Source organism: Anomaloglossus baeobatrachus, chromosome 6 (genome assembly GCF_048569485.1).
Source record: "Anomaloglossus baeobatrachus isolate aAnoBae1 chromosome 6, aAnoBae1.hap1, whole genome shotgun sequence".
NCBI lineage: Eukaryota > Metazoa > Chordata > Amphibia > Anura > Aromobatidae > Anomaloglossus > Anomaloglossus baeobatrachus.
In genome coordinates, this window is record NC_134358.1 from 252,720,913 (window position 1) to 252,745,256 (window position 24,344).

Consider the following 24,344-nt stretch of genomic DNA (forward strand, 5'->3'; position numbering starts at 1 on the left):
AGCGGACCTCTTCCTTGCACAGGCTAGTGGCTCTGTCGCCGCAGACCAGGAGCTCTCTTCAGTGGTGGCTTCGGCCCCTCTCTCTGTCACAGGGACGCTCCTTCCTGACTCCGTCCTGGGTGATCCTCACCACGGATGCCAGTCTCTCCGGCTGGGGAGCAGTATTTCTCCACCACCGAGCACAGGGCACTTGGACTCCGTCCGAATCAGCCCTCTCGATCAATGTGCTGGAAATCAGAGCTGTGCTCCTAGCTCTCGTAGCCTTTCACCACCTGTTGGCGGGCAAGCACATTCGAGTCCAGTCGGACAACGCAACAGCGGTTGCCTACATCAATCACCAGGGCGGGACTCGCAGCCGCCTGGCGATGTTGGAGGTTCAACGAATCCTTCAGTGGACTCCAAGTCCACCATATCCGCAGTCCACATCCCAGGCGTAGAAAACTGGGAGGCCGATTATCTCAGCCGTCAAACCGTGGACAGCGGCGAGTGGGCCCTGCATCCGGCAGTGTTCAGGTCAATCTGCCGCAAGTGGGGCACTCCGGAAGTGGACCTAATGGCACAACAACAAGGTTCCGGTTTATGTGGCTCGCTCCCACGATCCTCAGGCCTTCGCAGCGGACGCGCTGGTTCAAGATTGGTCTCAGTTCCGTCTGGCCTATGTGTTTCCCCCTCTAGCTCTCTTGCCCAGGGTTCTGCGCAAGATCAGAATGGAGGCCCGTCGGGTCATAATCATTGCACCGGACTGGCCCAGGCGAGCTTGGTACCCAGATCTGCTCCGTCTGTCCGTAGAAATGCCGTGGCATCTCCCGGACCGCCCAGACCTTCTCTCTCAAGGTCCGTTTTTCCGCCAGAATTCTGCGGCTCTCAAATTGACGGCGTGGCTCTTGAGTCCTGGATCCTGACGGCTTCAGGCATTCCTTCTGAGGTCATCTCCACTATGACTCAGGCTCGGAAGTCTTCCTCGGCCAAGATTTACCACAGGACTTGGAAGATTTTCCTGTCCTGGTGTCGCTCTTCCGGCCATGCTCCTTGGCCGTTCTCTTTGCCGACCATCCTGTCTTTTCTACAGTCCAGTCTGCAGCTAGGATTGTCCCTCAATTCCCTCAAGGGACAGGTCTCGGCTCTGTCAGTGTTGTTCCAGCGGCGTATCGCCCGACTGGCTCAGGTGCGCACCTTCATGCAGGGCGCATCTCACATCATTCCTCCTTACCGGCGGCCTTTAGATCCCTGGGATCTTAATCTGGTCCTCACGGCCTTACAGAAACCCCCCTTTGAGCCTCTTGGGGAGGTTCCCTTGTTTAGACTTTCACAGAAAGTGGTTTTTCTAGTAGCCATAACTTCTCTCCGGAGAGTCTCTGATTTGGCTGCGCTCTCTTCGGAGTCACCTTTCTTGGTGTTTCACCAAGACAAGGTGGTTCTTCGTCCGACTCCGGACTTTCTCCCTAAGGTGGTGTCTTCTTTCCACCTTAACCAGGACATTTCATTGCCTTCCCTTTGTTCGGCCCCTGTGCATCGCTTTGAGAAGGCGTTGCATACCTTGGATTTGGTGCGGGCGCTCCGAATCTATGTGTCACGCACCGCCGCTTTTAGGCGGTGCACCTCTCTTTTTGTGCTAACCACGGGTCAGCGCAAGGGTCTCTTGGCTTCTAAACCGACCCTAGCTCGTTGGATTAGGTCGGCCATCTCTGATGCCTACCAGTGTTCTCAGGTGCCTCCACCGCCGGGGATTAAGGCGCACTCGACCAGAGCTGTCGGTGCCTCCTGGGCTTTCAGGCACCAGGCTACGGCTCAGCAGGTTTGTCAGGCTGCCACTTGGTCTAGTCTGCACACCTTTTCGAAGCACTACCAAGTGCATGCTCATGCTTCGGCAGATGCGAGCTTGGGCAGACGCATCCTTCAGGCGGCTGTCGCCCATTTGTGAAGTTAGGTTTTGCCTACTTCTCAGTTTGGTTTATTTCCCACTCATGGACTGCTTTGAGACGTCCCATGGTCTGGGTCTCCCATAAGGAACGATGAAGAAAAAGAGAATTTTGTTTACTTACCGTAAATTCTTTTTCTTATAGTTCCGACATGGGAGACCCAGCACCCTCCCTGTTGCCTGTTGGCAGTTATTGTTCCGTGTGTTTCACCGGCTGTTGTTGTAGACAGAGGTTCCGGTTTTTTCCGAGTTTTACTCTATCTCTACTTATGGGTGGATGTCCTCCTTCAGCTTTTGCACTGAACTGGTTAGATTGTCATCCAGGGGGTGTATATAGCCCGGAGGGAGGAGCTACACGTTTTGAGTGTAGTACTTTGTGTGTCCTCCGGAGGCAGTAGCTATACACCCATGGTCTGGGTCTCCCATGTCGGAACTATAAGAAAAAGAATTTACGGTAAGTAAACAAAATTCTCTTTATTCTCTGCAGCTCTTGTTTACATTCAGATCCAGCAAACATGACCACTTCCTGTGCAAAACCTCAGTCAGAGCTGTCACCGCCCAGCCTCAGTGTCCAGCCCCACCCCAGTGTCCAGCCTCGCCCTCTGCCCGCCCCCTGCACACACATTCCCTGTCAGTATTCTTCCCCAGCACCTGACCTGGTATCACTACAGCATTGCAAATAACAGCCCCACATCGGGCTCTGCACCGCACACGGACACCTATGGCTCTGTACCGCACACGCACACATATGGCTCTGTACCGCACACATATGGCTCTGCACGCACACATATGGCTCTGCACCGCACCCGCACACATATGGCTCTGCACCGCACACGCAGACATATGGTTCTGCACCGCACACGCACACATATGGCTCTGCACCGCACACGCACACATATGGCTCTGCACACGCACACATATGGCTCTGCACACGCACACATATGGCTCTGCACACGCACACATATGGCTCTGCACCGCACACATATGGCTCTGCACGCACACATATGGCTCTGCACCGCACCCGCACACATATGGCTCTGCACCGCACACGCAGACATATGGTTCTGCACCGCACACGCACACATATGGCTCTGCACCGCACACGCACACATATGGCTCTGCACACGCACACATATGGCTCTGCACACGCACACATATGGCTCTGCACACGCACACATATGGCTCTGCACCGCACACATATGGCTCTGCACCGCACACACACACATATGGCTCTGTACCGCACACGCACACATATGGCTCTGCACCGCACACGTACACATATGGCTCCGCACACATATGGCTCTGCACCGCACACGCACACATATGGCTCTGCACCGCACACACATGGCTCTGCACACGCACACACATGGCTCTGCACACGCACACACATGGCTCTGCACCTCACACGCACACATATGGCTCTGCACATGCACACATATGGCTCTGCAACCCCCCCCCATCCCCATCGGGAACACATGTGGAGTACATACTCACCTGTCCTCGGTCCCCGCCGCTCCTGCACGTTCGTGCGCTGTCTGTGCTCTCTTCAGCACAGTAGTGACGTCACCACTGTGCTGAAGAGAGCACAGACAGCGGGAGGGACAGTGATGAGAAGCAGCGCTGCGCTGCTTCTCATCAGCACTTTCAAATGTACCGGCATCGGTGATCTGTGATGCCGGTACATTTGAATGTGCGATCCTGGGCAGGGGGCCCGGTGCTGGAGCTGACACCACGGCAGCTGCCGCCAGGCCACGCCCCCAGGTCACGGACCCCACAGCAGTGCAGGGGGAGGTTACTGGAGGTGCGGGGGAATGTGTGGGAGGGTGCAGGGAAGGGGGGCGGGGCTCATCACACTGTAGACACCCAGCAGGGAGTCGACAAGCTGTTCCACATTTGCATGTCAACATGGCCCTGCCCATGTTGACATGAAATGACCGGAAGCAGCAAAATCGCGGCAGGAGCGGTCACATGACCGCTCTGAGTCGGGGGAGAGGGGCTGACAGCAGGGCAGGTAAGTGGTCTCTATCTACTTACCTGCCCCAATGTAGCCCAATAGGGAAATAAAAAAAAATGTCAAAGAAGCCGGATAACCCCTTTTAAGCGACATGCTTATGATGCAGATTTTAAGATTACACCATACAGTCTGAGCTTTGTTTCATTTACGGTAAAGTGAACCTTTCACTAGTTTTATGGCCCCTAAGCTGCGGCCACCACCAGTGGGCTCTTATATACAGCATTCTAACATGCTGTATATAAGAGCGCAGGCCGCGCTGTACAGCATAAAAAACACTTTATAATACGGTACTCACCGAAACCGGTCACTCCAGTGCTGCTTGTCCAGATGGGCGGCGCTGTTCTCCGAGACTGGCGCCGCCTCTTTCAGCCATCTTGCTCCTCTGTCTTCTGAAGCCTGTGTGCATGACGCGTCCACGTCATACACACTCGCCGACACTGAGGTCCGTATTATAAAGTGATTTTTATGCTATACAGCGCGGCCTGCGCTCTTATATACAGCATGTTAGAATGCTGTATATAAGAGCCCACTGGTGGTGGCGGCTTATAATCCGATGCGCCTTCTATATGAACCTAGGCACCTTAGCCGGCGCTCATTGCTAATGCGGCTTATAATCCGGTGCGCCTTATGGTCCGGAAAATACGGTAAGTCCCTCCGTGTGCCGTGATTCACGTGGACATATACTCACCTGTCCCTGCTCTTGCTGTCCGTGGTGCTGAACTCTTCGGCTCTGCTGTGTATCCGGCCACTGCTGACCCCGCTGCAGCTACATTTGGGTCGGCTGCTCCGTGCATAAATGAATATGCATGAGAATAGGCAACAGAGGCTGAAGACAGCTTCGCTGGAGAAGGTGAGTTTTTAAAAAGTTTTTTATTTTCAATGTCTGTGTTTTTCTGGTATGTGTTTCACAAATCACACCATAGTGTGGTCCGTGGGACATCGGTGATGCCAGAAAAAAACGGACATGTCTCCATGCGGAGCACACATACACGCGTGTACGCCGTACGGAGACAGTCAGTGAAAAATCACTGATGTGTGCACAGACCCATTGATTATAATGGGTCTGCGTAAATCCATGATTCTGGTATGTATAAAAACTAGCACATACGTACCAGAATCACTGATGTCTGAAACAGGCCTAATAATGTGAAGACCTGCTACAGAAACAATTTTGGTGATATCTACTAATATACAGTGATGTGGAAAGGTTTGGGCACCTGTAGCTAAAATTACTATTATTGTGAACAATAAAGCAAGTTGAATATTAAATTATTTCTAAAAGCCAGAAAGTTAAAGATGACATATTTCCTCTGTATTTAGACTAAAAATATATATTTTTATCTTTTACATTTTAAAAGGTTATAAAAAGGAAACTGGGCCGATGCCAAAGTTTGGACGCTTTTGGAGATTTGTGTGCTCAGATACCTGACCAAGGTTTCAGACCTTAATTAGCCTGCTAGGGTTATGCCTTGTTCACTGTCGTCGTTAGGAAAGGTCAGGTGATGCAAATTCACAGCTTTATAAAAACCTAGCCTCCTCTAACCTAGAGCCACAAAACAGCAGGTTCTTTTAAGCAGCTGCTTAGCACTCTGAAAATGGAAATTTTTGTTTAGGCCCACAGTGAAGGAAAAGGCTATAGTCAAGTTGCCCTTTCCTCAGTTCAAAATGTAATTAGGAAATGGCGGCTAACAGGAACAGTGGAGGTCAACATAGGATGTGGAAGACCAAGCAACGTTTCTGTGAGAGCTGCTCATAGGATTGCTAGAAAGGCAAATCAAACTCCCAATTGACTGCAAAAGGCCTTTAGGAAGATTTAGCAGACCTGGCATTGTGGTACATTGTTCTACTGTACAGAGACACCTGCACAAATTTGGCCTCTATTGAAGAGTCCACATATAAGGAAACCTCTCCTGTATCCTCGCCATAAAATTCAACATCAGAAGTATGCAAAAGAACTCTTTGGCCACACTGATCAAAAGTGTGTGTGTGGAGAAAAAAGGGCACAGAATTTCAAGAAAAGAATATATCGCCAACCATTAAGTATGGGGGTGGATGAATCATGCTTTGGGGTTGTGTTACAACCAATGGCACTGGGAACATTTCACAGGTAGAGAGAAGAATGGATTCAATGAAATTTCAAATAATTCTTGCTGCAAACCTAACACAATCTGTAAAAAGAAAAAAACAAAAACTGAAGTTGAGTAGAGGATGGCTTCTACAAATGAATAATGATCCTAAACACATCTCAAAATCCATAACTACCTCAAAAGGTGAAGGTTTTACAGTGGTCCTCACAGTTCCTTGATCTAAATATCTTTGAAAATCTGTGGCTAGACCTCAAGAGAAAAGTTCATGCAAGACCACCCAGAAATCTCACAGAACTGAAAGACTTTTCCAAGGAAGAATGGATGAAAATCCCTCAATCAAGAATTGAAAGACTTGGCTGGCTCCAAAAAGCGTTTATAAGCTGATACTTGCAAAAGGGGGTGCTATTAGATACTAACCATGCAGGGTGCCCAAACTTTTGTCAACTTATTTTGCTTTTTTGTTAATTGAAAAATGTAAAAGATGAAAAAAAATATATATTTTTTTGCCAATATACAAAGGACATCTTTAACTTTATGCCTTTTAGCGATCATTTCATCTTCAACTTGCTTAACTGTTTACAATAACAGTAATTTTGACCAGGGGTGTTAAAACTTTTGCATAGCACTGTACAATGCTTTTAATATATATGTGAATTAAAGGGATTGTCTCAAATTGTATCTTCAGGAGTGCATCACTCCCAGCCCCTGGCTTTCTGCATCTATAGAAGGGCGACGCACTCATGAAGATCATCAGTTTGGGTCCGGGGGCATGGTCACACCACAGGTCCGAACTCTGCTCTCTCCCCAGCTGCTCGCTGAGGTAGTTTTTCCACAGAAGCAGGAGAGAAGGGCAGGAGGACTGATCCTAGTTGGATCAAGCAATCCAGACAGCTTCAGAGCCTGCTCTTGCCGCTCTTTTTGTCTTGGAACCTAAGCAATGAGATGTGCACTATAACATTTAAAATCCCTCCGTTGAGAAAGGAGGGGATTTTTAAAAACACATTAATTGCAAATGCGAGGTTTATTTTATTTTTTTTACAATCACTTTGAAATTTTACCCATTTATGAATTAGAGACAAACCCTTTAAAGCTCTTTCTGTATCTTAAAGCACCATTCCAACATTTTTTTTTTTTTAAATTTTATTTCACCGCTGGAGTGGTGCTTTTAGATAGAAGTCTTAGGCCGCTTTCACACTTGCGTTGAACGGCATCCGTCACAGTGCATTATGTGACGGATGCGTTATAAATAGTGTGATATTAAGGCAACGGATTCCTGTGAAATAACGCATTGCGTTAAGCCAAGAAAGACCCCATCATCACTGCACACACCCTGGCACTACCGCACTGATCATCATCACTGCACACACCCCGGCACTACCGCACCAATCATCACTGCACACACCCCGACACTACCACACTTATCATTGCATACACACCGTCACTACCGCTCCCATTATCACCGCACACACTACCTCAGTGACGTCCCCGCTGACAGCGCAACTCACTTCAGTTGCTGCCTGGAGCTGACAGAGAGCGGCAGTTTTCTACGGCCGCTCCTGTCAGCTTCATGTAGCAGAGCTGGATGCATCGCGGGACCTCGTGTGGATTACGCCGGACCTGGAGGGGTATTTGGGGATTAATAAAGTGGTGAAAGAGGGTTTTTTTTATCTTTTATTCCAAATAAAGTATGTTTTCGGGTGTATGTGTTGATTTACTTTCACTTACAGGTTAATCATTGTGGGTGTCTCATAGACGCCTGCCATGATTAACCTAGGACTTAATGGCAGCTATGGGCTGCTGCCATTAACTCCTTATTACCTCGATTGCCACCGCACCAGGGCAATTCGGGATGAGCCGGGTAGAGTCCCGGGACTGTCACATCTAATGGATGCGGCACTTTCGGGTGGCTGCTGGCTGATATTGTTAGGCTCGGGGGGCTCCCCATAACGTGGGGCTTCCCATCCTGAGAATACCAGCCTTCAGCCGTGTGACTTTACCTTGGCTGGTATCAAAATTAGGGGGGACCGCATGCCGTTTTTTTTTAATTATTTATTTATTGTACTGCACGATATAGACCTGCCCACCGGCGGCTGTGATTGGTTTCAGTGAGACAACTGTCAGTCAGCGTGGGGGTGGGTCTGACTGCAACCAATCATAGGTGGCGGGGGAAGCAGTGAATACTAGATGGAATAATGAGCGGCCGGCATTTTAAAAAAAAGGAAGAGCCGCCGGAGCTTTATGACAACTGTGCAGCGTCGCGCCCGTGATCGGTGAGTATGAGAGAGGGGGGAGAGAGACCAGGAGTGATTTTAAACGATTTAGATGGTTCTGCTGGCCATGTTGAGCATGCTCAGTAGAACGTGACTGAATCCTTCAGCGGATTCTGCCGCTTAGCGCATAGCGGCGGAATCCGCCACCATAGACAGTCATTAGACACCTTGGCGGATTCCAACAGAATCCGTAAAGGTGTGTTATTTTAACGACCCAAAAAACGGTACATGTAGCGTTCCCTCCGCTCGACGCTGCGTCAAAATAACAACGCAGCGTCGTCCAGCAGATAAAACGCAGACACTTGCGTTACAGTGCGTCGTCAATACAAGTCTATGGAGAATAGCGTAGTGTGTTAACGGACTGCGCTATTTTCCATAGCGGCGGATTGCACTGAACGGAAGTGTGAAAGCAGCTTTATACTCACCTGCCGTCGTCTTCATCTTTTTTCAACATTGCTCCAGTCAGTCTTCTCCAGTTTGTAACCTGCTGGTAGCTCCAGTGTTTCGTGGAGTGCGCCGGAGGTCACAAGTTAATACAACTCCATGAGAGGCCTTGTTCTGGCTCTCATAGAGATGCATTGAGAGATTTTGACGTAACGTCTGACTTCGCTCCAGATGTCGCCCCAGAACCAGAGCGGTGCTGAAAAAGTATGAACATACCAGAGGCTTACATTTAAAGCATCGCTACTGGAGTGGTGCTGTAAGGATTTTAGCTTTTTTTTATTTAGTTAGTATGTTGTTAGTGTGTTATAGAGCAATTTGTATTATAAGGGCCAAATATGCTACATGTGTATCATATGATTGAAGTCTTAGTGTCCAAATTACTAATGTTCCTTGTTTCCAGAGTGCAGGTATGAGGGTCAGTGCACCAGTGAAGTCGCAGATTCTTCTCAAGGAGATAATTCTTGTAAGTGTCAAATGTCCAAGGACTCCAATATTCTCCTTTAGTGTATGTCCCTTGTGCCGATGGCACAGGAGGCTAATTACAGCTTTTATGTTGACAGTGGACACAATTATATGACAGGTCTCTTAATAAACGCTTCACAGGAGATTTATTTTTGTCTCCATGCCACTAGAATTTGTAACAAGCATGCATGGGCCTGGGCCTGGGCTTGTGCGTGGGCCTAGTTCACCTTCAGATGGCTAGAGGAAAAATAAGCGGCAGATAAGAGAAAGCTCTGATGGGGCAGCTCCTGTAAACCAGACTTAGCTTTTCATGTCACATTAACCCCTTCACGACCAATGACGAATATATCCCTCATGGATCGTGTGAGGTTAATCCCGGCCCCCTGCCGTGGGCAGGTCGCAGCGATCCGCGCACATATCAGCTGTTTTCAACAGCTGACATGTGTGCCTGCATGTTACGAGTGGAATCGCATTCCACCCGCCACATTTAACCTCTTACATCTCGCTGCCAAAGTGTGGCAGCGAGATGTATATGCGCGCGGCCATTATTTTCACTTACCGCCACCCCCAACGGAAGTCACGTGCGTGATCACATGACTTTCGGTGGTTGCCATGGCCTGTAGTTAATATGAGTCAATTTCTGTTTCACTCGGCCTGGAGCCGAGTGAATCAGAAAGTGATCATATCTGCTGTTTACAGCTGTGTAGCTGTGATCAGCAGAGAGAGCAGAGCGATCGCGTTGTTGATCCATATAGCCCCCTAGGGGGACTAGTAAAATAAAAAAAAAGTTTAAAAAAAAAAAAAAAAACCTAAAAGTTCAAATCACCCCCCTTTCACCCCATTGAAAATTAAAGGGTTAAAAAAATATACACATATTTGGTATCGCTGCGTTCAGAAATGCCCGATCTATCAAAATATAAAATCAATTAATCTGATTGGTAAACTGCGTAGTGGCAATAAAATTCCAAACGCCAAAATTACGTTTTTTGGTCGCCGCAAGTTTTACGCAAAAGGCAATAACAGGCGATCAAAATGTAGCATCTGCGCAAAAAGGCCATTAAAAACGTCAGCTCGAGACGCAAAACATAAGCCGTCACTGAGCCATAGGTCCCAAAAAATGAGAATGCTACGGGTTTCAGAAAATGGCGCAAAACATATGCCACTTTTATTGGACAAGCTTGTGAATTTTTTTAACCCCTTAGATAAAAGTAAACCTATACATGTTTGGTGTCTACAAACTCGCACCGACCTCAGGCATCACAATGACACATCAGTTTTACCATATAGTGAACACAGTGAATAAAACATCCCAAAAACTATTGTGCAATCAAACTTTTTTTGCAGTTTTTCCACACTTGGAATTTTTTTTGCTGTTTTCCAGTACACCATATGGTAAAACTTATGGTTTCATTTAAAAGTACAACTCATCCCGCAAAAAACAAGCCCTCATATGGCAAGATTGACAGAAAAATAAAAAAGTTATGGCTCTCGGAAGAAGGGGAGCAAAAAACGGAAAACGCTATGGGGCTGAAGGGGTTAAAATGCTACAAACGTACATTTTTAGCATCCACAGCAGTTTACTTCATAGGGAAGTCAGATTCCTCCCATAGGCCTCCTTCACACCTGTGTATAAAAATATACATGTAAAGCAGTACAGATCTCATCAGTGTATCATCTGTGGGGTTTTTTGCTACAGCTAAAGAAAAATAATATTACAAAGCTTCAATTTCTTTGTCGCTCCATTGGGAGACCCAGACAATTGGGGTGTATAGCTTCTGCCTCCGGAGGCCACACAAAGTATAAGGCTATGTGCGCACGTTGCGTAAAAACATGCAGTTACGCTGCGCTTTGTAGCGCAGCGTAACTGCATGCGTCCTGCGTCCCCTGCACAGTCTATGGAGATTGTGCAGGGGCCGTGCGCACGTGGCGTCTAAGAGCGCAGCGCTTCGGCTACTGCCGAAGCGCTGCGCAAAAAGAAGTGACATGTCACTTCTTTCCTGCGCTTTGCCGGCAGCTCCTGCTCTGTCTATGGCAGGAGCTGCAGGCAGAGCGCATGGAATCGGCGCTCACTACGGACATTTCTGCAGCGATCTAAAGCGCACATGTGCTCTTCAGATCGCTGCAGAAATTTCTGCAGGGCTTGTACGCAACGTGCGCACATAGCCTTACACTTTTAAAAAAGTGTAACCCCTCCCCTCTGCCTATACACCCTCCCGTGGACCACGGGCTCCTCAGTTTTATGCTTTGTGTGGAAGGAGGCACACATCCACTCATGCACTCTCATACATAGTTATGTCGGATGGAAGAAAAGAGGTCCCCGATGGGGTCCCCGGCATGTTCCCTTCTCACCCCACTAAGTCGGCGGTGTTGTTAAGGTTGGGGTACCCATTGCGGGTACGGAGGCTGGAGCCACATGCCGTCTCCTTCACCATCCCTTATGCGGCTCTGGGAGAAGTGGGATCCTATGCGGTCATCCATGTGCTGGGACCGTGCTCCCTCCGCAGCCCCTGGTGGAACCTGCTGGACCGGAGCTTCTTCATCCCCAGGGACCGGGCCCTGCAACTTGCAGGTACTCTGTATCCTCATGTGGGGACTGTACAGGGGTCGCACCTGCTCCCTGGAAGCCGCGGTGGTTCCGTCCGTTATCTTTTCGGCGGACTTCTGCGCCAACCGTGCCTGCTTGTCGGGCGCGGCCTTAAATTTAGCCCCCGGCTTCGCCGCGGCCTAGTCCGAAAAATCCCGAGCCTGCCTGTCAGGGGTAAGGGCGGGATTACCGACATGACGTCGGCCTTGAGGGCTGGAGCATCCTGCATGTCTCCCTCCCCCCTCATTGACCACTTGGGGACTCCAGATTCCCGCTCTCTGCTAGCGCCGCCCCCGGCTCCACTCCCCCCCTGAGAGCTCCGGCAGCCATTTTTAGCATTCTGCCGGTGGATGCTATTCAGCAGCAAGGCTCTGCAGCTCCGGGGGATCCACGACAGGGAATCTGGAGGACACACTCCGCTCGTGAGCGGTTGGTAAGCCACACCGGTCACCCGGTGCTGGTCCCCCTAAGGTGCCGGGATATATATATATATATATAATAGATATATATATATCTGTTCGGAAAGGCGGTATACCCTTTTCCCATATACCCTCAGTGGTCACTCTCCTAAGAGACAACAGCATGTCGTCCACAAGGAGCAAAGCTACTAAGGCACAGATTTTTTTCGCGGCCTGTACCTCTTGTGGGGCTATGTTGCCTGCGGGATCCACCTACCCTCACTGTGATGAATGCTCGACTCCTGCCACACTTGCTCAGCCGGAGCCTAGGGTAATTGTGGGCCCCTCGGCTCAGGTAGATCCCCCTGCTCCCCCTGAGCAGGCTGCAGGGACAGAGTCACCGGTGTTGGCCTCTTTCGCTGAGAAACTCTCTCAGTCACTTTCTCAATCCATTGCACTGTCTATGGACAAATGGTCATCTAAGCTGCTTGAGGCATTGCAGTCCAGACCGGGCTCTTCACAGGCCCCGGTCCCTGTTAGTTTGTCTCCTCCAGGCCCTTCTCGGTCCGCGCCGCAGCGCGCTCCCAGGATAGCCCCTAGGTCCCAGGCGGAGGACTCCTGCCTGGATCGCAGCCCCAGACCTGCTAAGCGGCTTCGCTGGGACTCTTCCCCGGCCTCCTCACGCTGCTCTGGATCCCAGTTTGAGGACTCTCGGGAAGACTAGGCGGACGTGGGAGCTCAGGGCTCTGACCCTGACTTCGCCCTTAACCTTGATACCCCTGAGGGGGACGCCTTAGTAAATGATCTTATCTCGTCCATCAACCAGGTGTTGGATTTCTCACCACCGCCTCCTCCTGCAGAGGAGTCGGCTTCTCAGCAGGAGAAACACCAATTTCGATTCCCCAAACGTACGCGCAATACGTTTTTTGATCACTCTAACTTCAGGGACGCTGTCAAGAAGCCCAGAGCGGTCCCGGACAAGCGCTTTGCTAAACGGCACACTGACACGCGTTATCCCTTTCCACCTGAAGTCGTTAAGGGCTGGGCACACTCTCCCAAGGTGGATCCTCCAGTCTCTAGATTGGCTGCTAGGTCCGTTGTGTCTGTTGCCGATGGCTCATCCCTGAAGGATGCCACTGACAGACAGATAGAGCTCTTGGTGAAGTCTATTTATGAGGCCACGGGCGCGTCTTTTGCCCCGGCCTTTGCGGCTGTGTGGGCTCTCCAAGCAATCTCTGCATGTCTGACTGAGATTAATGCCGTCACGCGGAATACTGCTCCGCATGTGTCTTCCTTGACCTCTCAGGCATCAGCATTTTCGTTCTACGCCATGAACGCCGTCCTGGACTCCGCTAGCCGTACGGCTGTAGCATCCGCTAACTCCGTGGCAGTCCGCAGGGCCATGTGGCTGCGCGAATGGAAAGCAGACTCTGCTTCCAAAAGGTTCTTTTCTCTTTGCCTTTTTCTGGCGAACATTTGTTTGGCGAACGGTTGGATGAGATTATTAAGGAATCCTCGGGAAAGGACTCCTCCTTACCCCAGTCCAAACCTAAGAGACCTCAGCAGAGAAAAATCCAATCGAGGTTTTGGTCCTTTCGTCCCTCCGCCAAGCCCCAATCCTCTTCGTCCAACTGGCCGGAGAAAGGCCAGAGGAACTCCTATGCGTGGCGGTCCAAGTCACGCCCCCAAAAGGCCGCAGGAGGCACTGCCTCCAAGACTGCCTCCTCATGACTCTTGGCCTCATCTAGCCACATCCTCGGTCGGTGGCAGGCTCTCCCGCTTTGGCGACGCCTGGTGGCCACACGTTCAAGACCAATGGGTGAGAGACATTCTGTCTCATGGTTACAGGATAGAGTTCAGCTCTCGACCTACGGCTCGTTTTTGCAGAACCTCCCCACCCCCTGCACAGGCCGACACACTTTTTCAGGCAGTGGACGCTCTGAAGACAGAAGGAGTTGTGATTCGCGTTCCCCTTCAGGAACGTGGTCGCGGATTTTACTCCAACTTGTTCGTGGTGCCAAAAAAGGACGGGTCATTCCGTCCCGTTCTGGACCTCAAACTGCTCAACAGACATGTGAGAACCAGACGGTTTCGGATGGAATCTCTCCGCTCAGTCATCGCCTCGATGTCACAAGGAGACTTCCTAGCATCGATCGACATCAAGGACGCTTATCTCCATGTGCCGATCGCACCCGAACATCAACGTTTCCTGCGTTTCGCCATCGGAGACGAACACCTCCAGTTCGTCGCATTGCCCTTCGGCCTGGCGACAGCCCCACGGGTTTTCACCAAAGTCATGGCATCCGTCGTGGCGGTCCTGCACTCTCAGAGCCACTCGGTGATCCCATACTTGGACGATCTCCTAGTCAGGGCCCCTTCTCGGGTGGCGTGTCAACAAAGTCTTACCGTCACTCTGGCGACTCTCCAGCAGTTCGGGTGGATCATCAATTTCCCGAAATCCAAGTTGACGCCGACCCAATCACTGACTTACCTCGGGATGGAGTTTCATACCCAGCCAGCGTTAGTCAAGCTACCGCGGGACAAACGGCTTTCTCTGCAGGCGGGGGTGCAGTCACTTCTTCGGAGTCAGTCACACCCCTTAAGGCGCCTCATGCACTTCCTGGGGAAGATGGTTGCAGCTATGGAGGCAGTGCCGTTCGCGCAATTCCATCTACGGCCACTCCAATGGGACATTCTTCGCAAATGGGACAAGAGTTCGGCTTCCCTCGACAAGAACATCTCCCTTTCACTTGCAACCAAAACATCACTTCAGTGGTGGCTGCTACCCACATCTCTGTCTCGGGGAAAATCCTTCCTCCCCCCAACCTGGGCCGTGGTCACCACGGACGTGAGCCCTTCAGGTTGGGGAGCGGTTTTTCTCCACCACAGGGCTCAAGGAACCTGGACTCCAATAGAATCGTCCCTTCAGATCAATATTCTGGACATAAGGGCAGTATATCTAGCCCTATTGGCTTTCCATCGGTGGCTGGAGGGCAGGCAGATCCGAATCCAGTCGGACAACGCCACTGCCGTCGCCTACATCAACCACCAAGGCGGCACTCGCAGTCGTCAAGCCTTCCAGGAAGTCGGGTGGATTCTGCAGTGGGTGGAAGTCACAGGCTCCACCATCTCCGCAGTTCACATCCCGGGCGTGGAAAACTGGGAAGCAGATTTTCTCAGTCGTCAGGGCATGGACGCGGGGGAATGGTCTCTTCACCCAGACGTGTTTCGAGAGATCTGTCGCCGCTGGGGAACGCCGGACGTCGATCTCATGGCGTCACGACACAACAACAAGGTCCCGGCCTTCATGGCACGGTCTCAGGATCACAGAGCTCTGGCAGCGGACGCTCTGGTCCAGGATTGGTCGCAGTTTCGACTGCCATATGTGTTTCCCCCTCTGGCGATGCTGCCTAGAGTACTACGCAAGATCCGGTCCGACTGCCGTCGCGCCATTCTCGTCGCTCCAGACTGGCTGAGGCGGTCGTGGTATCCGGATCTGTGGCATCTCACGGTGGGTCAACCGTGGGCACTTCCAGACCGCCCAGACTTGCTGTCACAAGGGCCGTTTTTCCATCTGAATTCTGTGGCCCTCAACCTGACTGTGTGGCCATTGAGTCCTGGCTCCTAGCGTCTTCAGGGCTATCTCAGGATGTCATTGCCACCATGAGACAAGCCAGGAAGCCAACGTCCGCCAAGATCTATTACAGGTCTTGGCAAATCTTCTTATCCTGGTGCTCTGATAACGGTTTTCCTCCATGGCCGTTTGCTTTACCCACATTTCTTTCATTCCTACAATCTGGAATGGACAAGGGTTTGTCCCTCGGCTCTCTCAAGGGCCAAGTGTCGGCGCTCTCCGTGTTTTTTCAAAAGCGTCTAGCCAGGCTTCCGCAGGTCCGCACGTTTTTGCAGGGGGTTTGCCACATGGTCCCACCTTACAAACGTCCGTTGGAACCTTGGGATCTTAACAGGGTTCTGACGGCTCTTCAAAAGCCGCCTTTTGAGCCGCTGCGGGAGGTCTCTCTCTCCGGTCTTTCTCAGAAGGTGGCCTTCCTGGTGGCAGTCACATCACTTCGGAGAGTGTCTGAGCTTGCAGCGCTGTCATGCAAAGCAGAACCACCAGGATAAGGTGGTTCTGCGTCCTGTCCCGGAATTTCTCCCTAAGGTGGTATCCCCTTTTCATCTAAATCAGGATATCTCCTTACCTTCCTTTTGCCCTAATCCAATTCACCAGTGTGAAAAGGATTTGCACTCTTTAGATCTAGTGAGAGCACTCCGGTTCTACGTGTCTCGCACGGCGCCCCTGCGCCGTTCAGACGCGCTCTTTGTCCTTGTCGCTGGCCAGCGTAAGGGCTCTCAGGCCTCCAAGTCAACCTTGGCTCGGTGGATCAAGGAACCGATTCTCGAGGCCTACCGTACTTCTGGGCTTCCACTTCCTTCAGGGTTGAAAGCCCATTCTACCAGAGCCGTAGGTGCGTCTTGGGCTTTGCGGCACCGGGCGACGGCTCAGCAGGTGTGTCAGGCAGCTACGTGGTCTAGTCTGCACACTTTCACGAAGCACTATCAAGTGCATACCTATGCTTCGGCAGACGCCAGTCTAGGTAGGCGAGTCCTCCAGGCGGCGGTTGCCCACCTGTAAGAGGGGGCCATTTTCGGCTTTCTTTATTGAGGTATTCTTTTACCCACCCAGGGACTGCTCTTGGACGTCCCAATTGTCTGGGTCTCCCAATGGAGCGACAAAGAAAAAGGGAATTTTGTTTACTTACCGTAAATTCCTTTTCTTCTAGCTCCTATTGGGAGACCCAGCACCCGCCCCTGTTCCCTTCGGGCTGGTTGTTCTTTTGTGTACACATGTTGTTGATGTTGATTTGTTCTTATGGTTCATGGTCTTCAGTTCTCCGAACATCCTTCGGATTGAATTCACCCTAGACCAATTTATAAGTTTTCTCCTTCCTGCTTTTGCACCAAAACTGAGGAGCCCGTGGTCCACGGGAGGGTGTATAGGCAGAGGGGAGGGGTTACACTTTTTTAAAAGTGTAATACTTTGTGTGGCCTCCGGAGGCAGAAGCTATACACCCCAATTGTCTGGGTCTCCCAATAGGAGCTAGAAGAAAAGGAATTTACGGTAAGTAAACAAAATTCCCTTTTTTTATGTTAAACATGTATGGGACACGGATGTTGTACAAGTTTTGACATATTTGCCCTTGCGATCCGTGCTGCCAGAAAAAAACAGACATGTCTCCATGTGGTTCACATAGACACACGGTCCGTGTTAAAGCACAGACGTTTGAGCAACCCCATAGGTTATAATGGTTATGTGTGGTATCTGTGGAAAAAACGGATGCCACACTGACGTGTGAAGGAGGCCTTAGAAAAACCAAAAGATAGGTTTTGGTGGCTTTTGTCTTCTTCAAAATGGCAAATAGAGAAGATAGGTTTATTCTGACTTCTGTGGCACCAGAATATATTTTTTCATTGATCACCATACTGTTGGAAGTCTTACATCTTGCTCTTGCGCCATGAGGATTTGGGGTTCTGATGCTCTTCACGGGAGGGCAGAGATATGCATGTGTTGCCTCTGCTTGGGCCAACTGATTTACTAAAAGAAAGTCTTAAGAACTCCCTAATGAATATTAATGAGTTCAGGACTAGGCAATTTACCCTTGTTCCTGACCAGGCACATTTCATTTTTTTGAACATACGCTGTTTAAAGAGAATCTATCAGCAGGTTTTTGCCACCTAATCTGAGAGCAACATAATGTAGAGACAGAGACCCTGATTCCAGTAGTGTGTTACTTACTTGGCTGCTTAGTGCAGTTTTGATAAAAATCACTAATTAATCAGCAGTACATTATCATTAAAGGACTACTTGGCATGCTGCCAGGTGGTCCAGCATATTCATGAGCTCTGTATAACTGCTAGATCTGCAGCAGAGAAAATATAGATTTTATCAAAATGACAGCAAACAGCTCAGTAAGTGACTCATCGCTGGAATCAGGGTCTCTGTCTCTACATTATGCTGCTCTCAGATAAGGGAGCAATCATCCAGGGACAGATTCCCTTTAAAAGGCTGTACATTATTTTTCTTGTTTGGAAATTCAAATTACTTTTGCATCTCTTTGATAATATGTGTAACCTATTTTTTTTATTTATTTTTTTGCTGATGTTTGTGAAAGATAAATAAAATGTATGTCTGTTGTTCACATTTTTTTTATGACCACAAAGGACCACTAAAAACATTTTTTAAATTTTGTTCCACTTCCCGAAACAATTTTTATATATTGTACGCATTTTCTTCCCCAATAGGGGCACAGCTAATAACAGCTATTTGGGGTAATTTTCCTGTTTTTTTTTTTTTTATTTATTTTTTATTTATTTCACACATTGTGACCCTAAGGCGGGCTTTGCACGTTGCGACATCGCAAGCCGATGCTGCGATGTCGCACGCGATAGTCCTTGCCCCCGTCGCAGGTACGATATTGTGTGATAGCTGGCGTAGCGAAAATTATCGCTACGCCAGCTTCACATGCACTCACCTGCCCTGCGACCGTCGCTCTGGCCGGCAACCCGCCTCCTTCCTAAGGGGGCGGGTCGTGCGGCGTCATAGCGACGTCACACGGCAGGCGGCCAATAGCGGTGGAGGGGCGGAGATGAGCAGGATGTAAACATCCCGCCCACCTCCGTCCTTCCGCATAGCCGCCGGCGGCAGGTAAGGAGATGTTCCTCGCTCCTGCGGCTTCATACACAGCTATGTGTGCTGCCGCAGGAACGAGGAAAAACATCATACCTGTCGTGGCATCGGCATTATGGAAATGTCGGTGAATGCAACGATGATATAATAACGACGTTTTTGCGCTCGTTCATCGTATCATCTAGCATTTACACAGTACGATGTCGAAAGTGATGCCGGAAGTGCGTCACTTTCGATTTGACCCCACCAACATCGCACGTGCGATGTCGCAACGTGCAAAGCCGCCCTAAAACAGTCATAAAAGACTTTTTGTTGGGCATTTCAATATTTACATAGTGGTTGTTTTTTGCTTTTTAATCTGATTTACCTACATCTGAGGCTGATATATTTATCCCCAATTACAGTGGAAATTCAGTCACCTGGCTACATAGCAGAGCTGATTGGGTCTCATAGGACCCACTAATGCTGTGACTGCTTTCAGGGGAGTAATCGCTGTCAGCACTACCTATTACTGTAAACAGCAGTTTTTCAGCGATGTTTATAAAATGATAGAGAAAGCAGAGATGGTAAAAAACAGTCTGTCTTCTCCATGGAGAGTCCTGCTGTGTCTGACAGCCAGCTTCCCTCTCCCACAGTTGCATGATCTTGTGCAGCTGCTATACTTTGCAGTGACATTTTAAAACGTCACTGCGGAGTGTAATACAGACAGGCCTGATGTTTATAGCTTATGGGTGGTCCAGAATTAGTGAGCATTGAAATACATGAATTTTCAATGGTGTTTCCATTTTAGAATGTGCAATTTAGTCTGTTCCATGTTTAGAAGTCACTTTATGTATTAGGTGTTATTTGGTGCGGAATAGTGATAAGGTAACTACTACACACTGTTTTGATATGTACTTTTTGATTGCGCAATAGAGATAATGTTTGTCTTGTGGTTTTGGAAAACACTTTACAGAATACTAATCCTTGGGGATCCTTTTTACCTTTGGGATTTGCATAGTTATAAACAGCGTTTCTATATTTTTCGTATCTAAGTAACTAGTAAACTTGCAGGCAGCCAAACATGTGCCGTGCATAATATACTTTTGATGTTGGGAATCTGCTATTTTTCCAGTCTTCACTATTTTCAGTAATCACTGTCACTTTAAAATAGGATGGGGGTCTCAGCACCTAAGGCCCTTTGCCAACCAAAACTCATTACATTACTCTAAGTCTGCAGTGCGTACCCTTTTTAAGTTTGTCATTTAATTTCTGTTCTCCCCTCTTTGATCACATTATTTCAGCACAGTCATACTGCACAGCGGTGTCTACACCTTATGAGGAGCCCGCAGATGAAGGGCCAAGCGGTCAATCCCAAAATCCCTGGAACAAGCTGCAGTCACTTTGTGTCAGCGTTGCTACAAGCTCTGGTGAGTAGGACAGTGGGGGAAGAGCCCTTAATCTTAATGAAATAAAACTACACAAGGAACCATAGTATTTTTATTAATTCAAATATATAGTAAGCAGCACAATCACGTATGGCAGATATGACCTTAATTAAGGGGCAATAATGTCATTATATGTAGCTGAAACACTAACTGGAACCAGCGACCCCACAAATTGCTACAGTAGCATTGGCGAAACAATGCTGTTTCCACATATTCAAACATTTATGTGAAATCTCAGGAAACCCTAAAAATGCACGTAGACAGGATCTGGCAGCCACCTTAAAGGGACTCTGTCATCAGAGGAATAACTGTAAAAACCAAGCACCAACACACGGTGGATCATGATGTGGTCAAACAAACATTTCATTGCAGTTTCCCCCCTGCTTGTTTTCCTGCAATCTCCACCCACACCCCCTTCTTCTGTGATTGACAGATCTGGCTTTATAGAGCTAGAGAACAGGAGAGATCAATGGAGACCAAGCAGAAGGGAAGGCGCACTGGAATGATTAGCCCCGCCTTGATGCACTGAGCGCATGCGCTTTGTTTCAACAGTCATTCTGTGCTCATATAGTCCCTTTAAGCATCAAGTGAATAAGGTTTTCATTAATTCGGAGAGATGCTGTTCCTTTAAACACGTCTTTACATTTTTAACCAAAAAAAAAAAACTTACAACCCCATTAACACTATACTAATGGAAAGCCTAAGAATGATTTTTTTTTTATCCAAACAGTATAACAGAAAAGACTTTTTTTGTTCATGTGTCAGTACATCTTTTTACTATTGTAGTAACTTTTTGTATTTCATTTTTTAGATTCCCAGCCAAAATGTTCATCTTCTGAGTCTCAGAAGAGCAGAGAAACTGAGGCTGGATCAGATCCGGACAGTAGCACGGCCGATATATTCACACCTCAGGCTGATGTATCCATGGGCGACTCCTCTAATGACAAGAGAAGGATTTCTCCCTTGATGTTTTCTGAACATTATCCCAACGCACAGCAGCCCAGTAGATGTAAACCTCAGACTGACAATGTCAATAGTAATACTAGTCCTAACTACAAGCAAGGAGGTAGTGTACACTCCAGTATTGATTCTCTCAATCTGATACCACTTACTCAAGATTCATTCCGAGATTCACTACAGAGAAGTATGTCAGCCGGCAGTAAAGTTCAGATAAGTCCAATTAAGTCTCTTATGTCAGAATATAAAAGTAGCTCTGTGACTAAGAGAGCCCTATTTCCCCTGAGTAATGAGAGCAACAGAGGGAAAAGCTGTTCCCCGGACAGACGGAAGGCCTTGAAGAGGAAGCAAACGTCTGAGGATCTTGACACTAGTCAGTCTGACTTAGAGCAGCAGGATCCTCCACATGTAGAAAGGCCAGATTGTGTGACTACTACTACCTCCGAGTTATCTGGTGATGAAATTGGCAAAGTATCTGACGATGAGAATGGTGTTCAGTTCACTGAAGTCAGTAACCAGATAGGAAATAAAGAGTCAGCAAACCTCGAAACAGATATGGAAAAAAATACCAAGAAGCCTGAACAAAAGGTCCAGTCCCTTAATTCACAATACCTTAAATTCACCTTCAGCAGAAAGTGCATACCAGCACGTAAACCCCAATTACAGTTTGTGTGCAATCCAAAAGGCCTTGAAACTAAAGATTCTGCAAATGGGCCTTCAACAAGCATAGACTTCATACAGGAAGCGCCATTTAAAGCAACGCATGCACCGTCAGCAGCTTTCCAGGTCAAAGAGAAAAACTCTGTCCCTATCATGGAAAAAAGGACTAAATTGGTGAGGAAAGTTACTGCTAATTCTTGTTATAGCTACATACACACAATGAAATGCATCAAGTTTGTCATATTTGGTCACAGTCATAAAGAATATAAGATGTGACATGGAGTCCACCCTGTAAATCCTGTTCTGCTCATACAAGCGGGTGACTGCTGCAGCCAATCACTGGACACAGCAATGACTTGTTCATGGCTCTGCTCTATAATTGGCTGCAGTGGTCACATGCTTGTCTACACTGAAAGAGAAAGCTTGGAAACCATTGGGGGATTTAAACAGGCTTGAAAGAGTAGATGTGAGCACTTTTTCTGCATTTATAATAGAACTGGAAGTCTCATTCTTCTTCACAAATATTGTCTTCACAAAACTTGTTCCAGTTATTTGCAGTATGGAAACCTGATATGCTGTCTGGCGATTTGCTTTTTGACTGTTTCATGTAGTAAATAGAACCGTGAATATATGAAATTTAGACTGCCATATAGAATATATCTGTAAAATGAAGATACTTTGTGGGGAGGGGGCACAAATTGCCCAATTGATTAGAGCCCACCAGCCACGATCAGGCATACCTTTCTCTGGTAGGACCGAAACTAGTTAGAAGGACCGGTTATTGGAGGTGGTGACTGTCTCTTTATTAGGGCTCATATGATGTCCTATTTTCTCACATGAGAAAATGGGCCATTTTTTTTTTTTTAAATCGGAGCTTGATCAGTGTTTGGTCTGAGTGTAATCCGTTTTTCTTGTACATGAAAAAGAAAAAAAAAAAAGTTTCTCCACCTTTTCCATTCTGACAGTCACTCGAAAGCGGTCTGATTTTTTCACTGTCTTGACTTGCATTGCCGATTTTAATCTGACACTCAGATCAAGATCGGACTTGCCTCCACAATTTTCCACTGATCGCATGGAGTTCTCAAAAATCACAGAAATGTCAATGGTACCATACAAAATTACGTCTAGCACTCATACGTGAAAAACAGACATCTGAATGAGACGCTAGGATGAGCACTCCTCCCATTAGCCTAAGGCTGTTTTTAATTAGTGCCGGATCCAACCAGCCCCTTTAAATTTGTAGGTTTTAGACTGGGAAAGTCATCTGATTGAATACTAGGTTTAGGGTCCTACCTAAGAAAGGTTACCTTGTCCTGGTTGGTGAGCACATACACACAACTAATATAAGTACCTTCATTTTATAAGTATATGCTATATACCGTGTTGTTTCAAATATAATACCTCCCCTAAAAATAAGCCCTAACAGGGATTTTCAGCATTTTCAGAGCAAGGCTTAAATATAAGCCCTAGTCGCGGTTCAATAATGAAGTGTCCGTGCAGCTAAAAAAGATAAAGATACTGCAGGACACTTCATTATAGACAGCGGACACCCCGTAATCACACTCACCAGACGCCGAGCAGAGGATCTGCAGTGATCGCACACCCGCACACATCAGATAACACACACATGAAAATCACAAACATACTCACCACATCCAGCGACACAGATCTCTTCTCGCTGGCAGAATCCTGAGAGGCAGTGCAGTGGAGCGCAAGGACTTGCTGCAATGCTAGCTTACAGGACCTGTGGACATGTGACTTCCACCCATAATTCCCTGCAGCTGAAGGGATTCTGTAACGCTGGATGTGGTGAGTGAGTCTGTGTGCGATTTGCTGTGTGTGAGTGTTGGCCCGAAGCAGGGGAGGATGGCGTGCAGTACAGCTGCTAGGAGCGCCCACCGGAGGTCACAGGAGGACCTAGGAGCCACACTGATGTCAGGGTCTGGTAAGTATGAGTCTCCTGGGAAGTGGGGGGGGGGGTCTGCTTTCTTGGAGGGGTAAACTTACCCCCAACCTTGTTTCTCCAAGAATAAGACCTCCTCCAAAAATAAGCCCTAGTGCTTTTTTAGGGGGGCAAAAAAAGTTTAAGGCCTGTTTCACATGTCAGTAAAAAACAGACGTTTTTCACTGACGTGTAAAAAACGCATATGTCCCTCCGTGTGCCGTCCATGTGCAATCCGTGATACCTGATTGCACATGGAGATATACTCACCTGTCCCTGCTCCTGCTGTCCGTGGTGCTGAACTGTTTGGCTCTGCTGTGTTTCTGCCCCCGCTGCAGATACTTCCGTGTCAGCTGTGCCTGCATACATGAATATGCATGAGAATAAGCAGCCGCATCTGAAGCAGAGGCCGGAGACAAACAGCACTGGAGAAGGTGAGTTAAAAATGTTTTTTATTTTCAATGTCCGAGTTTTTCTGGTACGTGTTTCACGG

At 48.3% G+C, this 24,344-nt stretch overlaps 1 protein-coding gene across 4 annotated transcripts in view; it reads left to right on the top strand.

Moving 5' to 3' along the window:
- The window catches only part of LOC142243167 (uncharacterized), a 168,210-nt gene that overhangs the window by 115,013 nt on the left and 28,853 nt on the right, over nt 1-24,344 (top strand). For 3 of the 4 annotated variants that reach the window (XM_075314800.1, XM_075314801.1, XM_075314803.1), the window contains 3 exons: nt 9,134-9,196; nt 20,149-20,274; nt 21,104-22,083. In XM_075314800.1, the coding sequence (XP_075170915.1) occupies nt 9,134-9,196; nt 20,149-20,274; nt 21,104-22,083 (1,169 nt within the window). The remainder of the gene's footprint in view (nt 1-9,133; nt 9,197-20,148; nt 20,275-21,103; nt 22,084-24,344) is intronic. The other variant, XM_075314802.1, reaches the window with a different exon arrangement.